Below are 14,701 nucleotides of genomic sequence, written 5' to 3'. Positions count from 1 at the left end.
GAGAAAATCAAACATGAAGTCTATGTGAAGACATGCAACAATTTCCCCTTTGATTGAGGAAGTTATCCCTTGATTAAGGAGATCAGGATGAGTTGTACCTTGAGTTGTAATTAATTAGCTCAGTTAACTGAGTTAAGTCCAATTAGATTAGTTCCAACAGTTTGTGGAATTGATTGTGAGTTCAGTTACTTAATGCATGCATGCATGTAACTACTGCACTTCAGATAACTAAATATTCTCTCATAAATAACTCATGCATGTCAGTTCAGTCAGAGGCCCAGTTGAGATCAGATGATGGGACATTGTATTATCAGTTGCAGGAATATTCCATTGAGGATATCTCTTGCATGTAGAAGGAATTCATTCCTTGGAGATTGCAAAGTTACTTCTAAGTTTCGTGAGTTGTGTGAGAGGTTAATTCACACAGGTGGTAGCTAGAGGACCCAGGAGAAACTGCGCAATGAAATAGGAAGCTTGGAGGACTGAGGGAATGCATATGTTGTGTTTATTCAGTCAATGAGCTGAATTGAGGGATTGTACTGAGAGCTGGATAGCTTGTGAGCTAAAGATTTGTGTAATCCAGAGATATTTCCACTTGTATGATAATATAGAGATCGGGGTTTTTGGTTGAGGCTTTCCCCAAAGTATTCTTTTGTGTTCATGTGTGATTGATTTCTTCTTTATCTGTTATATGTGTTCTATTTGATCTTGCTCAAAATCGATTAAGCTTCCGCAAGTTTGTTTGTAGAAGTAGATCAAGTATTTTTCTTTAGTATATTGCATTATCTGGTGATCTATAGTGGGAAATTCTACATGTTATATTGATGAGTCATGGTATTGGTCCACGGTATTGTAACAAAACATATTTACAAGTTAATAATATCTATGGCAAAGTGGACATGAATATCCATGGTTAAACATATTATTATATTGTAAATTTATGTGCTTATTAATTAAATTTAAATATGGTTACATAATCTTCATTCTATTTTATAAGGTAAAATGGATCTTAACTTATTGGTGCTACTTATACATTTTAATATAATATGTATATTATGATTTTTTTCATCTAAAAAATTATTTGTATAATAAAAAATAAATTACAATGTAACAAATTTGAATTTTACTATTTTTATTACTTTTAACTTTTTACAAACACTACAACATCTCCCTTGGGCTCTATATTAATTTTAACTGACATGTAAATGTTTACCAATTTACATATTATAAATTGGACATATTAATATAAATTCAACATATTAAGTGGACATGTAAAAATGTTTACAAACTTTTTTACATTACATCTACACATTACCCCTATACTGGGTTGTACAGAGCCTCTGGCACAAAAAAACAAAAGAAATATATGTGTTAAAAAAATTTAATATAAATTTTATATATAAAAAGAGAGAATAATTATTCAATTAATAGGTTTTCTAGAGAGATTCATTCATTTTTAATATGGATTTGACATATAACATTTTAAATATTAATAAAAAAAATAATATATAGAGAGATATGTAACATTTTTAAAAATATTTATTCAAAAAAAAAATATATAGAGAGAGAGAATATTTTGGATATATTTTTTGTACTTCTAAATATGATTAGGACATGTATTAAGGTTATTTTAATTTGTCAAACGTGAAGCATAAATAAAATATTTCAATGTCAATTATATACACACACACTAGTATGTTGCTGAAAATCAACATAGATCCATCTTAACTTTGATTTTACCAAGAGCTAAGAAAAATCAAATAAAGTGCAAACATTTCTTTAAATTTTACAACAAAAGTTTACATCTTGAGAAATTTGATCCTCTGAGTACTTAATAAATGTAAAAGTAAAATAAATCCATACTTAATTATAAAATAATAAACTTTAATATAAATAAAAAATTAACAAAAAAAAAAAATTAACAAAAATATTAGATACCATACTATCGAAATATTATAAAAATTATAAATGTATTAAAGTTAATTAATCAATTTTATAATTTTAATAATCATTAATAAAAGTTAAAATATTTATATAAATAATTATAAAATTATTTTAAAATAAAATAAATATTATCCTTTTTCTCATTAACTAACTATTTAATAATTTATTCAAACGAATTTAAATTCTTACCTCGCGAATTAATGGTTTCGCGAATTAATGGTTTCTTTACCTAATAAAACTAAAAGCTTCCTCATTATCCAATTCATTAATACTTAATTTTGAAAAACCAAATCCTTAATTCATGTGGAATACATCACATCATCTAGAAAACTGAAATTCCTTAATTCATGTTGAATAATGTGGAACACATCACATCATCTGGAAAAACTGAAATTATCAAGCCAGTAAAAAGTAAATAAAAGGAGAAAAACAATAATGTGATATTTTTCTAATTCATTAAATATTTATTTAAGCGATTTTCACTCTCAACTTACCCATAAATGCTGCTTCTCTTCTCGAGAAAACTAAAACCTTGCCAATATCAAACTCATTACGTTTTTTCACTCTTAATTCACACATAAACGCTTCTCTTGGGAAAACTAAAATCTTCCTCATTATTCAACTTATTAAATACTTCCCAAATGGGGTGGGAACAATGCATACAAAGCACTTTACTTAAAACGTGTGTCACATGTTATATGTCTGTTCTAAACCGCAATGTGTTATGAAAACGGCCTAAGAATTGGTGTCACCAAGCAACGTCCTATTACCATAAATGCGAGTTTGTGGACCAGGAGTAGTCTACGGAGGCAGTAGAATGGCCTCTTTTCCGGCACCGGCCGGAAAATCTCCGGCTCCGGCTGCCGGAAATCTCTCCCTCTTCCGCCACCATCTCTCCGCCCGTTCTCCGCCACCCTCCCGGTCCGCCCTGACATTTCCCTGACATTCCTGCCTGACATTCCTGACATTCCTTAGCTGTAATTACCTCGCGAAGTAATCCATAGACTACTCCATTGTGGTTGAGAGCAGAGCAGAAGACAGGAAGGATGTCTGGCCGCGGAAAGGGAGGAAAGGGTTTGGGAAAGGGGGGTGCCAAGAGGCACAGAAAAGTGCTGAGAGATAATATTCAGGGTATCACCAAGCCTGCTATCAGGCGTCTCGCTAGGAGAGGAGGTGTTAAGCGTATCAGCGGGCTCATCTACGAAGAGACCAGAGGCGTCTTGAAGATCTTCCTGGAGAATGTTATTAGAGATGCGGTAACATACACAGAGCACGCCAGGAGAAAGACTGTCACCGCCATGGATGTTGTCTACTCCCTCAAGAGGCAGGGCCGAACCCTTTACGGCTTCGGAGGCTGAACATTATTTTCTTGGCCGTTGATCACTTATTCATGGTGTCTATTGACACCACCGTCTACTGTTGAGAGATTGTAACCTGACTGGCGAATATTTAATGTACTGCTTCCCTTGAAAGTTTGCATGCGCAATTGCAGGTTTCTTGAATCGTTTGTGTTATTTACTTTAATTTAGCATTCCTGTGAAGTGTGGTGGTTTCTAGGGTTTTTAGGTTTTTTTTCTCCATTTGTCCGTTTGAACATCCAGCATCTTCTATTTCCATCTTGAATTGAAGCACTCGGAGCCGCAGATGTTGCCCCTGCTCAGATGTAGAGCAGATTCTCTGTTATTGCTTTCTTTACTTATGATGATAGGCTGTGTCAGGATTTTAATGGAAGATGGGTTTCAATAGTGGACAAAGTGAAGAAAATATGTCATAAGACGTGATTTATGTGGCGCTCTGGCAATTGTTGGCTTTTCTGCATACTTAATATTCTGGTATGTTTCGCAATGTATGCGCACAACCATGGCCTTTACTCGTTGCATGATCTGGAAGTGTGGGCCTGAATGAGGAATCAAAGAAGTGTGGAGAAAATAAGAGGCCATCAAGATTGTCGAATGGCCAGAGGAATTTGCAGTCAGTGAACCGAACAGGGTATTTACATATTTAACTAGTTTTATAATTTAATTTTAGAAGATGCTATAATGGTAAATGAAATAAAATAAACTATTAAATAAAAAATAATAATAAAGTATAATGTTGATTTAATTGAAAATTTAACCAAAAGTAAAAGTAACTAACAATATTTTGAATAATAAATGGATAGATGATTAAATAAAAAATAATAATAAAATATAACCAAAAGTAACCAGTAATATTTTTAATAATAAATTGTTTTAATTCCATTCATGATGTTAAATAGTTTTGTCTATATATATGTATTATTTTATAAAATTGTGTTAACCACGTAGATTGATCTTCCAACCCTATTAAGATCTCAATTTGCCAAAAATATATATAGGTATTTTTGGTGGCTTACTTATAGAGTAATGTGTTTGGTAATAGTTAAAAAAATTGTAGGTAAGTTTTTAGTTTGATGATGTGGTGGGTGAATTCATCCCCTTTTTTCCAGGCTTGTAAAGATGGGTTTGTTTTGTTTTGTTTTGAATTTTTGGAGGGCTTTGTTCATAGGGTTATCATTTGCTTATATAGTGATGTTTTTGTTTTGTTTTTTGTTTTTGTAATTTGTTTTTTGTTTTCTTACTTCTCCTTGTATGATTAATATTAGTAATCCATTGTTCAATATTTTTATTAAAGTTTGAGAAGGCTTACTATTTTTAGATATCACAAGTTTTAATTGATGAATTACATTTTGGATTTTTGAATGGATAGTTGAATGAGAAGTCTTATTAGCTTTTTTGGCTTGTTGGGTTTAATTTGACCTTGGGGTTGTAATCTCCCACTTATGTTGCTCTTTGGTGTTGTATATTATTAGACATGTTTTTCCTCTTGATTTTAACATAATTGAACAAGAATAGAGGTTTGATTATAGAAGTAAAATAATAGAATCCAAATGACAACTATGAGAAGTATATAGTGTTAATGCCACATTGCTAATCCATGCAATCTCACCTCTATGTTGACATTAGAAGCCAATCAAAATACATGCAATTATATGATAATAACTAGAAGGATTTTTAGTTACTTAGGTTGTGGTGACTTCTATGTGCCAAGGTGAATAATTGGAGAGGGTCCTTGTGATAGTTGCTTTGGGAGCATCCAACATGTGGTTTTTGTTGGAGGGTGTCTAATTTGCCATGTGGCTTTTTGTATTTTCATGCTTTGTAGTATTAACACCAAATTGTCCCCCCTTAGTGTACTTGCATAATGACTCTTTCATTAGTGCTCTCTAGAGTTGGCTTTCGGGGATGATAGATTGTTATTTTATTGATTTGTTTGTAACTAGTTGCTTACAATAACTCCAAAATTCTCACGGGTATTTGGCCAAGTTGCCCTTCACTTAGATTTTGAGTTATTTAACTTTGTTGGACTTGTTGACCCTCTTTCTTCCTTTGTATGCCACATCCTATGATTGATGATTTAGCAAATGCTTGCATGCTTATGCAATAATGGGTGTTGCCATGCCACCCTCTTTATTTAATGTGTTAATTTTTGTAAGGTGGTGGGCATGACACCTAAGCCCACCATTTGCCTTGATTAACATCCCCATAAGGGAATTTTATAATTTCATATTTAAATTTAGTTTATATATATATATAAAGCTTAGATTTATATCTATGGAGGATGAATTGGTTGATTTTTAGGACACTCTTAAGGGTGTGCCAATTTGGTCTCCCCCTCGGTAATGCAACCATCTTGTTTGATATGGGTGAAACTAATGATGTATGGATGCCAATTTAGTTGATGATGGTTAAAGGTATCCTCAGTGCACAAAACAATGATGGTTTAGATGATAATTCTATGACTCCATCTTAGTTTGATGATGATTTTTGTCAAATTTAAGTTCATGACAAAGATAAGGGCTTCTTGGAAATACAATTTGTTTTTGTAATAGCCTCTTATCCACCCATTTCTCCTTGACTTTGCTATCCATGCAATCAACTTTGGATGTGGGTCACTCTCTTGGCAACTTTTTCTTTGACTTCTTATTGATCTTTCTTTATAGTTGACTTATAGTGATTGATGATTTGGTTTCAATTTCATGCTAGGATTATTGGGATTTGTGAACGAAGGTTGTATAAACTCTTGGGACAACCTTTCCAAGCTTTAATGCATAATGATATTAATCCTTGTTAGCTATGGCATAGAAGATATATACACCTTCATTATAGAGCTTTGCTAGCTTTGAAGAAGATTGTTTTAGTGTACTAGATTTGTAGATGGGTCATAAAGGTGTGTAAGGGATGTGCTCTTGGAAATAATGTTAAGAAACTCTTCCCAAGCAATGAACATAGGTCTAAAGAGATTATGGATCTAGTCCACTTTGATGTGTGTAGTCCTATGCCCATGAAATCTCTTGGAGGGACTCTTTACTATGTATCTTTTATTAATGACTTCTCTCACAAGACTTGGATCTATCTTATGAAGTCAAAATTGAAGTTTTCAGAAAGTTCTAGGAATTCAAAGTCAAAGGGGAGAACCCAATAGTGAAGAGGATTAAGACTTTGAGATCAAATAATGGAGGAGAGTACACCTTCAAGGAATTCATTTCTTTCTATAAGGAATCTAAAATTAAGAAGGTATTGATAGTTCTCTATAATTTAGTGGTTGAGAGAAAGAACAAATTTATTGAAGAATCTATGAAGGCAATGATACATGATCAAGATGTACCAATGTTCTTGTGGGGAGAAGCAACCATTAGGGGACTTTCCGACTCTTTAAACACGAAAATATTGTTGATCTCTTGTCATTTTGAACTCGTTAAAGACTGTGAAACGTTGTGCACTCAATATACGTTTACCCCTTTTTCGCACTGGGATGCACTATTTACAAAAAAGGTACTCCTTGACTGAAATGGTCAAGCAGTTCTCTCAAGTATTGTTTTCTACCTTTTCGAGCCCGAGAGACACAAATGTACAAAAAGGGACCATGTGGAGTTTTCTTTTCCATGTCTTTTTCAAACTCTCTAAACATGAAAAAGATACCGAGTTACCCCTTTGTCGAACTCGTTAAAACATTAAATGACATTGGATTTACGCCATGGCAAACGTGAGCTTCTCCTTCATAGGGCTCATTAAACTTACTAAGTCGGATTCGTCTAAAGGATGAACTTACAGTGCAAGAATATGCTATCCCCTTCAAGCTTGCGATAAAAAATAATTGGAGTACCTGCCAAAAATGGTAGAGGAAAATTTGGAAATTCTATCAGTTGTGCCGGCAGCGCATTCTTGAACATGACATTTTCTGCTTCGTGTCGGGTTGGGATATCCTCCTTTTCATTTGACCTTCCTGGGTTGGGCCGCTCATTTTTGCTTTCCATTTGATCTCTGCCACGTCATCATGACCACCGATCCTATGGATCCAACAGCTGCCAAACTCCGGAATCGTATCGTCGATATGTTCAAGAGTCAGTGCTTTTGCAGTTACACTTATTCCTGATTCTCTGTATCCTCCGAAATCATTCGCATCCCTATGTCTCGTGTCGATGATGTGGGATACATCATGGCACTCCTTCAACATGGTCGCTTCCTGTCGACTTCAGCTCATCATCTAAGACGCTGACCAAGAGACTCCCTTCCAGTGCCTTAGAGCTTGCATGCCCTAATGGCAAGTTCTTCGCACTCGATGACAATTTCACATCATTGGTTTTTGATCGAGTGATTTCACGAGTGTTCGACATCAGTTTCTTTATTCACATTCCATGAACTGTGTTGCTAGTACCTTGAGAGCCATTGTCATTATTAGTGGTTTCTCTCGCGCTTGTTAACGGTTCACATTATTGATCGGCAATCAAGCGACTTCTTAGCATGTTTAACTTTGACACATTCATTCACATGTTAGGATTTGTACTTTGATCAGGTTGTTTAGAGCGCAAGACCCTGGGCTAAGATTACACAAGTCCAGGTTGCGAGCCGGTGTGACATGGTCATGTTGATATACATGTCTCTTTCAGATGGATGGCTGCGACCATACCATGAGTTGTTATATGTGATTTTTCTCATTATTGGATGGCTGCAACCATACCTTTGTTTCGTTATGATCATTTCTACTAGATGGTTGCGTCCATACCACGATTCATGTATCATTATTCAAAGTTTTCAGTGATGTATATGTATCTATGCTTGCTTGCAGGTTTACTGATGACAGACTCCAATTCCCTGCTTCCACTTGTATATCATTTCACCTCACTCTAATTCGGCCTTCACGCTTTAGGGGGCATCTGTTACACAACGTTTTGTCATTGTCCCTGTACTTCCCCATCTACGATCCTGGAAGACCTCTACAGTGTACCCGACGTGCTTTCTCATCATGAAGAAACTCCCAGTATGTCCCTCTGCATGAGCAAAATAATTCCCCTTTACACCATTTCCTAAGAATCTTTCTTCTATCCTAGTTTACAAGACCGGCGCTACTGACCAGTTTTCTCTTCGCGCCGATTTATAGAGGTTACAACTAGACCTCGCGTCGTTTGGATCGATTGAGCCCTTTTCCAGTCGCGCCAATCCTCTTTTGGAAGGTTTTTTAAATAAAGAGTAGAAAATTCCATGTCTAAAAGCTTCATAACGAAAGTGTGTAGATGGTTAGGCCGATAGAGCCGAGGACATCAGTGTGGGCTCCTTTCCCCTATTAAGATGGAACAACATTAAGAGATAAGACCTTCTCCCATGATAAAAGAAACCATCTCCCATCCATTCAAGCTATATAAACCTCTATTTTTCCTAAGCAAAAACTAGTTGGAGTTTTGGAGCAAGTTTGCATAACCAACAAGTCATCTGTAACTTGTAGCTTTCTAGTGTATGTTTGAGGGAGAATAGTGTGATTTTGGTTTGGTTTAAGACTAGAAGGAAAAAGGCCTTAAAACTTCCATGGTTGGGGCTATCCATGAAGTGCTAACAGAAGTGTGGGAACCCGAATACGTCAGAAGAGACCAACAATGTCAAGGCACCGGTTGTAATCTCTTTCTTATTTATATAAATGCAACTATCGATTGATTTCCTACATGAAGTGTCATTTTACATCTTTATGACTTAATGTTCCTTAACCTATTAAATAAGTTGAATACAATATTATATGCTATCACGTTTTTTGTTGTTGTTGTTTGCTTGTTTCAAATATTCGAAGGAGGAAAATGGGAGATAGTTGGAGTGAAGAAACAAAATTATCACCAAGAAGAATAGTGTTCGAAGAGGTAGGTCCTCTTAATTGATTCTAACTTAAGAAGATTTTCCGTAGATTGTTTGTTTATGGCTAGAACCGCTCTCTTGAGCTAGAGAAATTGTGTCCACACTAAGAATTTACCTGCACCACAATGGGGAATCAAATTTTAGATCCAAAGAGTGTTTCCGCTCAAAATTTGAGTAAACCCATATAAAAATAAGTTGAAAATACAAGTTATAAAAAAATTAAAAAATTAAAAATAAATAAAAAATAAAAAATAAAAATTCTTTTTTCCCTCTCAAATTTGATGATGTAATCTAATCTTATTTTATTATTTCCACTATTATTTTATAATTCCCTTAAGAGGCCCATTTTAGACCTCAAAAGTCCCCTAATGGTTGCTTCTCCCCACAAGAACATTGGTACATCTTGATCATGTATCATTGCCTTCATAGATTCTTCAATAAATTTGTTCTTTCTCTCAACCACTAAATTATAGAGAACTATCAATACCTTCTTAATTTTAGATTCCTTATAGAAAGAAATGAATTCCTTGAAGGTGTACTCTCCTCCATTATTTGATCTCAAAGTCTTAATCCTCTTCACTATTGGGTTCTCCCCTTCGACTTTGAATTCCTAGAACTTTCTGAAAACTTCAATTTTTGACTTCATAAGATAGATCCAAGTCTTGTGAGAGAAGTCATCGATAAAAGATACATAGTAAAGAGTCCCTCCAAGAGATTTCATGGGCATAGGACTACACACATCAAAGTGGACTAGATCCATAATCTCTTTAGACCTATGTTCATTGCTTGGGAAGAGTTTCTTAACATTATTTCCAAGAGCACATCCCTTACACACCTTTATGACCCATCTACAAATCTAGTACACTAAAACAATCTTCTTCAAAGCTAGCAAAGCTCTATAATGAAGGTGTATATATCTTCTATGCCATAGCTAACAAGGATTAATATCATTATGCATTAAAGCTTGGAAAGGTTGTCCCAAGAGTTTATACAACCTTCGTTCACAAATCCCAATAATCCTAGCATGAAATTGAAACCAAATCATCAATCACTATAAGTCAACTATAAAGAAAGATCAATAAGAAGTCAAAGAAAAAGTTGCCAAGAGAGTGACCCACATCCAAAGTTGATTGCATGGATAGCAAAGTCAAGGAGAAATGGGTGGATAAGAGGCTATTACAAAAACAAATTGTATTTCCAAGAAGCCCTTATCTTTGTCATGAACTTAAATTTGACAAAAATCATCATCAAACTAAGATGGAGTCATAGAATTATCATCTAAACCATCATTGTTTTGTGCACTGAGGATACCTTTAACCATCATCAACTAAATTGGCATCCATACATCATTAGTTTCACCCATATCAAACAAGATGGTTGCATTACCGAGGGGGAGACCAAATTGGCACACCCTTAAGAGTGTCCTAAAAATCAACCAATTCATCCTCCATAGATATAAATCTAAGCTTTATATATATATATAAACTAAATTTAAATATGAAATTATAAAATTCCCTTATGGGGATGTTAATCAAGGCAAATGGTGGGCTTAGGTGTCATGCCCACCACCTTACAAAAATTAACACATTAAATAAAGAGGGTGGCATGGCAACACCCATTATTGCATAAGCATGCAAGCATTTGCTAAATCATCAATCATAGGATGTGGCATACAAAGGAAGAAAGAGGGTCAACAAGTCCAACAAAGTTAAATAACTCAAAATCTAAGTGAAGGGCAACTTGGCCAAATACCCGTGAGAATTTTGGAGTTATTGTAAGCAACTAGTTACAAACAAATCAATAAAATAACAATCTATCATCCCCAAAAGCCAACTCTAGAGAGCACTAATGAAAGAGTCATTATGCAAGTACACTAAGGGGGGACAATTTGGTGTTAATACTACAAAGCATGAAAATACAAAAAGCCACATGGCAAATTAGACACCCTCCAACAAAAACCACATGTTGGATGCTCCCAAAGCAACTATCACAAGGACCCTCTCCAATTATTCACCTTGGCACATAGAAGTCACCACAACCTAAGTAACTAAAAATCCTTCTAGTTATTATCATATAATTGCATGTATTTTGATTGGCTTCTAATGTCAACATAGAGGTGAGATTGCATGGATTAGCAATGTGGCATTAACACTATATACTTCTCATAGTTGTCATTTGGATTCTATTATTTTACTTCTATAATCAAACCTCTATTCTTGTTCAATTATGTTAAAATCAAGAGGAAAAACATGTCTAATAATATACAACACCAAAGAGCAACATAAGTGGGAGATTACAACCCCAAGGTCAAATTAAACCCAACAAGCCAAAAAAGCTAATAAGACTTCTCATTCAACTATCCATTCAAAAATCCAAAATGTAATTCATCAATTAAAACTTGTGATATCTAAAAATAGTAAGCCTTCTCAAACTTTAATAAAAATATTGAACAATGGATTACTAATATTAATCATACAAGGAGAAGTAAGAAAACAAAAAACAAATTACAAAAACAAAAAACAAAACAAAAACATCACTATATAAGCAAATGATAACCCTATGAACAAAGCCCTCCAAAAATTCAAAACAAAACAAAACAAACCCATCTTTACAAGCCTGGAAAAAAGGGGATGAATTCACCCACCACATCATCAAACTAAAAACTTACCTACAATTTTTTTAACTATTACCAAACACATTACTCTATAAGTAAGCCACCAAAAATACCTATATATATTTTTGGCAAATTGAGATCTTAATATGGTTGGAAGATCAATCTACGTGGTTAACACAATTTTATAAAATAATACATATATATAGACAAAACTATTTAACATCATGAATGGAATTAAAACAATTTATTATTAAAAATATTACTGGTTACTTTTGGTTATATTTTATTATTATTTTTTATTTAATCATCTATCCATTTATTATTCAAAATATTGTTAGTTACTTTTACTTTTGGTTAAATTTTTAATTAAATCAACATTATACTTTATTATTATTTTTTATTTAATAGTTTATTTTATTTGATGTACCATTATAGCATCCTAAAATTAAATTATAAAACTAGTTAAATATGTAAATACCCTGTTCGGTTCACTGACTGCAAATTCCTCTGGCCATTCGACAATCTTGATGGCCTCTTATTTTCTCCACACTTCTTTGATTCCTCATTCAGGCCCACACTTCCAGATCATGCAACGAGTAAAGGCCATGGTTGTGCGCATACATTGCGAAACATACCAGAATATTAAGTATGCAGAAAAGCCAACAATTGCCAGAGCGCCACATAAATCACGTCTTATGACATATTTTCTTCACTTTGTCCACTGTTGAAACCCATCTTCCATTAAAATCCTGACACAGCCTATCATCATAAGTAAAGAAAGCAATAACAGAGAATCTGCTCTACATCTGAGCAGGGGCAACATCTGTGGCTCCGAGTGCTTCAATTCAAGATGGAAATAGAAGATGCTGGATGTTCAAACGGACAAATGGAGAAAAAAAACCTAAAAACCCTAGAAACCACCACACTTCACAGGAATGCTAAATTAAAGTAAATAACACAAACGATTCAAGAAACCTGCAATTGCGCATGCAAACTTTCAAGGGAAGCAGTACATTAAATATTCGCCAGTCAGGTTACAATCTCTCAACAGTAGACGGTGGTGTCAATAGACACCATGAATAAGTGATCAACGGCCAAGAAAATAATGTTCAGCCTCCGAAGCCGTAAAGGGTTCGGCCCTGCCTCTTGAGGGAGTAGACAACATCCATGGCTGTCACAGTCTTTCTCCTGGCGTGCTCTGTGTATGTCACGGCATCTCTGATCACATTCTCCAAGAAGATCTTCAAGACGCCTCTGGTCTCTTCATAGATGAGCCCGCTGATACGCTTGACGCCTCCTCTCCTGGCGAGACGCCTGATGGCAGGCTTGGTGATGCCCTGAATATTATCTCTCAGAACTTTCCTGTGCCTCTTGGCACCTCCCTTTCCCAAACCCTTTCCTCCCTTTCCACGGCCAGACATCCTTCCTTTCTCCTGCTCTGCTCCCAACCACAATGGAGTAGTCTATGGATTACTTCGCGAGGGAATTACAGCTCAGGAATGTCAGGAATGTCAGGCAGGAATGTCAGGGAAATGTCAGGGCGGACCGGGAGGGTGGCGGAGAACGGGCGGAGAGATGGTGGCGGAAGAGGGAGAGATTTCCGGCAGCCGGAGCCGGACGATTTTCCGGCCGGTGCCGGAAAAGGGGCCATTCTACTGCCTCCGTAGACTACTCCTGTGGACCATAGTGGAGGCTCCACTTTTCTTTAGTTGTGTTTTCATCCGTTTTTAGTAGCAATGGGCAGTTTTATTGCGCGTGTTGGGATTACTCTGAACATCTCGAGAAGTTCGCATTAATGGAGGTCTTTATCACAACAGAAATGTTTTTCTTAATAAGTGTGCCAAGCATCACACTAGTTTTTCTCTGGCGTTTCTACAGTTTGTAAATAGTTTTCTTACCTCACATCATTCTTAACTATACTTCTTCTCTACATGCATGGGGTTTTCCTGTGAACGGTGATGCTACTACGAGATCAAAGGTGGTGGGAGGAGAAATCCTTATCTGGCCGCTCCTTTTCCTTTGTCATGCTCTACATCAGATGTCGGGGCTGCATGTTTTCATATTTTAGCAAGTTGGGATGTTCTCTTCTCTTCTCTTTAATTGTTTTGTTCTGGTTTGTGTAGTATGATATCTAGGAAGTTCCTCCATATGATTTTTGGGAAATTTCCATCTCTCCTTGGGTAATAGGGTAATAGAGAAATTGGTGATTTTAATATGTAATGTTTTAGATTTTGGTCCCTTCTGGTCTCGTAATGTGTTTTATAGTCCACATTGGTTTCTAATTTTTGGTTCTGGTCCACAAAAGCACTGGTCACTCGCTCCATATTTACTATTTATGGACTTGAGTTATGGTGCATTGATGATAATACGTCACTGTTTTTCTCTCGGTCTAAAAACCTTGGTTTATTCTCTTGCGGTCATTGTTGGTTTAAAATTGGTTGTTGTTCTCTGATGGAAGCAATTGGTCATGTTCAAATACCTCATTTGAAACCACCTTTCCAACTTGTGAAAATAGACTGTGTGGTATGTTGGTTTAGCTTGACAACCCAACTTTTGGGGTGTTGTTCTGTTTCTCATTATAGTGGTCAAGTTCGTGTGGTTTCTTTGCTCCCTTTTGTAACAATGCCTCCTGGATAGAGAATGGAAAGTCGACGAGGCGACATAAGTAGTTCAGTTTCTCATCGACAATTATTTGAATGGAATTCAGTAACATCTTATTTCGACTCGGTCCCTCCCGAGGTACGAAAGGAAATCTGACATCTTGAGTCGAGAGAGTTTGGTGATGAGTTTTACTTATCACATTCCAAAGTGGGGGTCACAGATCTCAAAAGGATTCCTAATCTAGGGAAATTTAGGGAGAAGAGATTGCATTTCTTACACTCTCTTGCAGTGCACAAACAGATAAATACACTCTTTAACTTGGTCCTACACGATAAGTAGGTGG

At 35.5% G+C, this 14,701-nt stretch overlaps 2 protein-coding genes across 2 annotated transcripts; one reads left to right on the top strand and one right to left on the bottom strand.

Moving 5' to 3' along the window:
- The first annotated feature begins 2,990 nt into the window (after positions 1-2,990).
- Positions 2,991-3,302, top strand: LOC149231948 (histone H4-like). The gene has a single exon (XM_089381797.1). The coding sequence runs from the start codon at positions 2,991-2,993 to the stop codon at positions 3,300-3,302; it is 312 nt and encodes a 103-aa protein (XP_089237923.1).
- Positions 3,303-12,866: 9,564 nt separating this feature from the next.
- LOC149231947 (histone H4-like) lies at positions 12,867-13,178 on the bottom strand. Its single transcript, XM_089381795.1, has one exon. It carries the CDS (start codon positions 13,176-13,178, stop codon positions 12,867-12,869), a length of 312 nt encoding a protein of 103 aa, XP_089237921.1.
- Between the last annotated feature and the right edge of the window lie 1,523 nt (positions 13,179-14,701).

This window comes from Pinus tabuliformis, chromosome J, assembly GCF_031772625.1.
Source record: "Pinus tabuliformis cultivar Carrire ecotype Pingquan chromosome J, CPIR1, whole genome shotgun sequence".
NCBI lineage: Eukaryota > Viridiplantae > Streptophyta > Pinopsida > Pinales > Pinaceae > Pinus > Pinus tabuliformis.
Note: the sequence above shows the minus strand (reverse complement) of the source record. Positions and strands in the feature narration are given on the sequence as shown.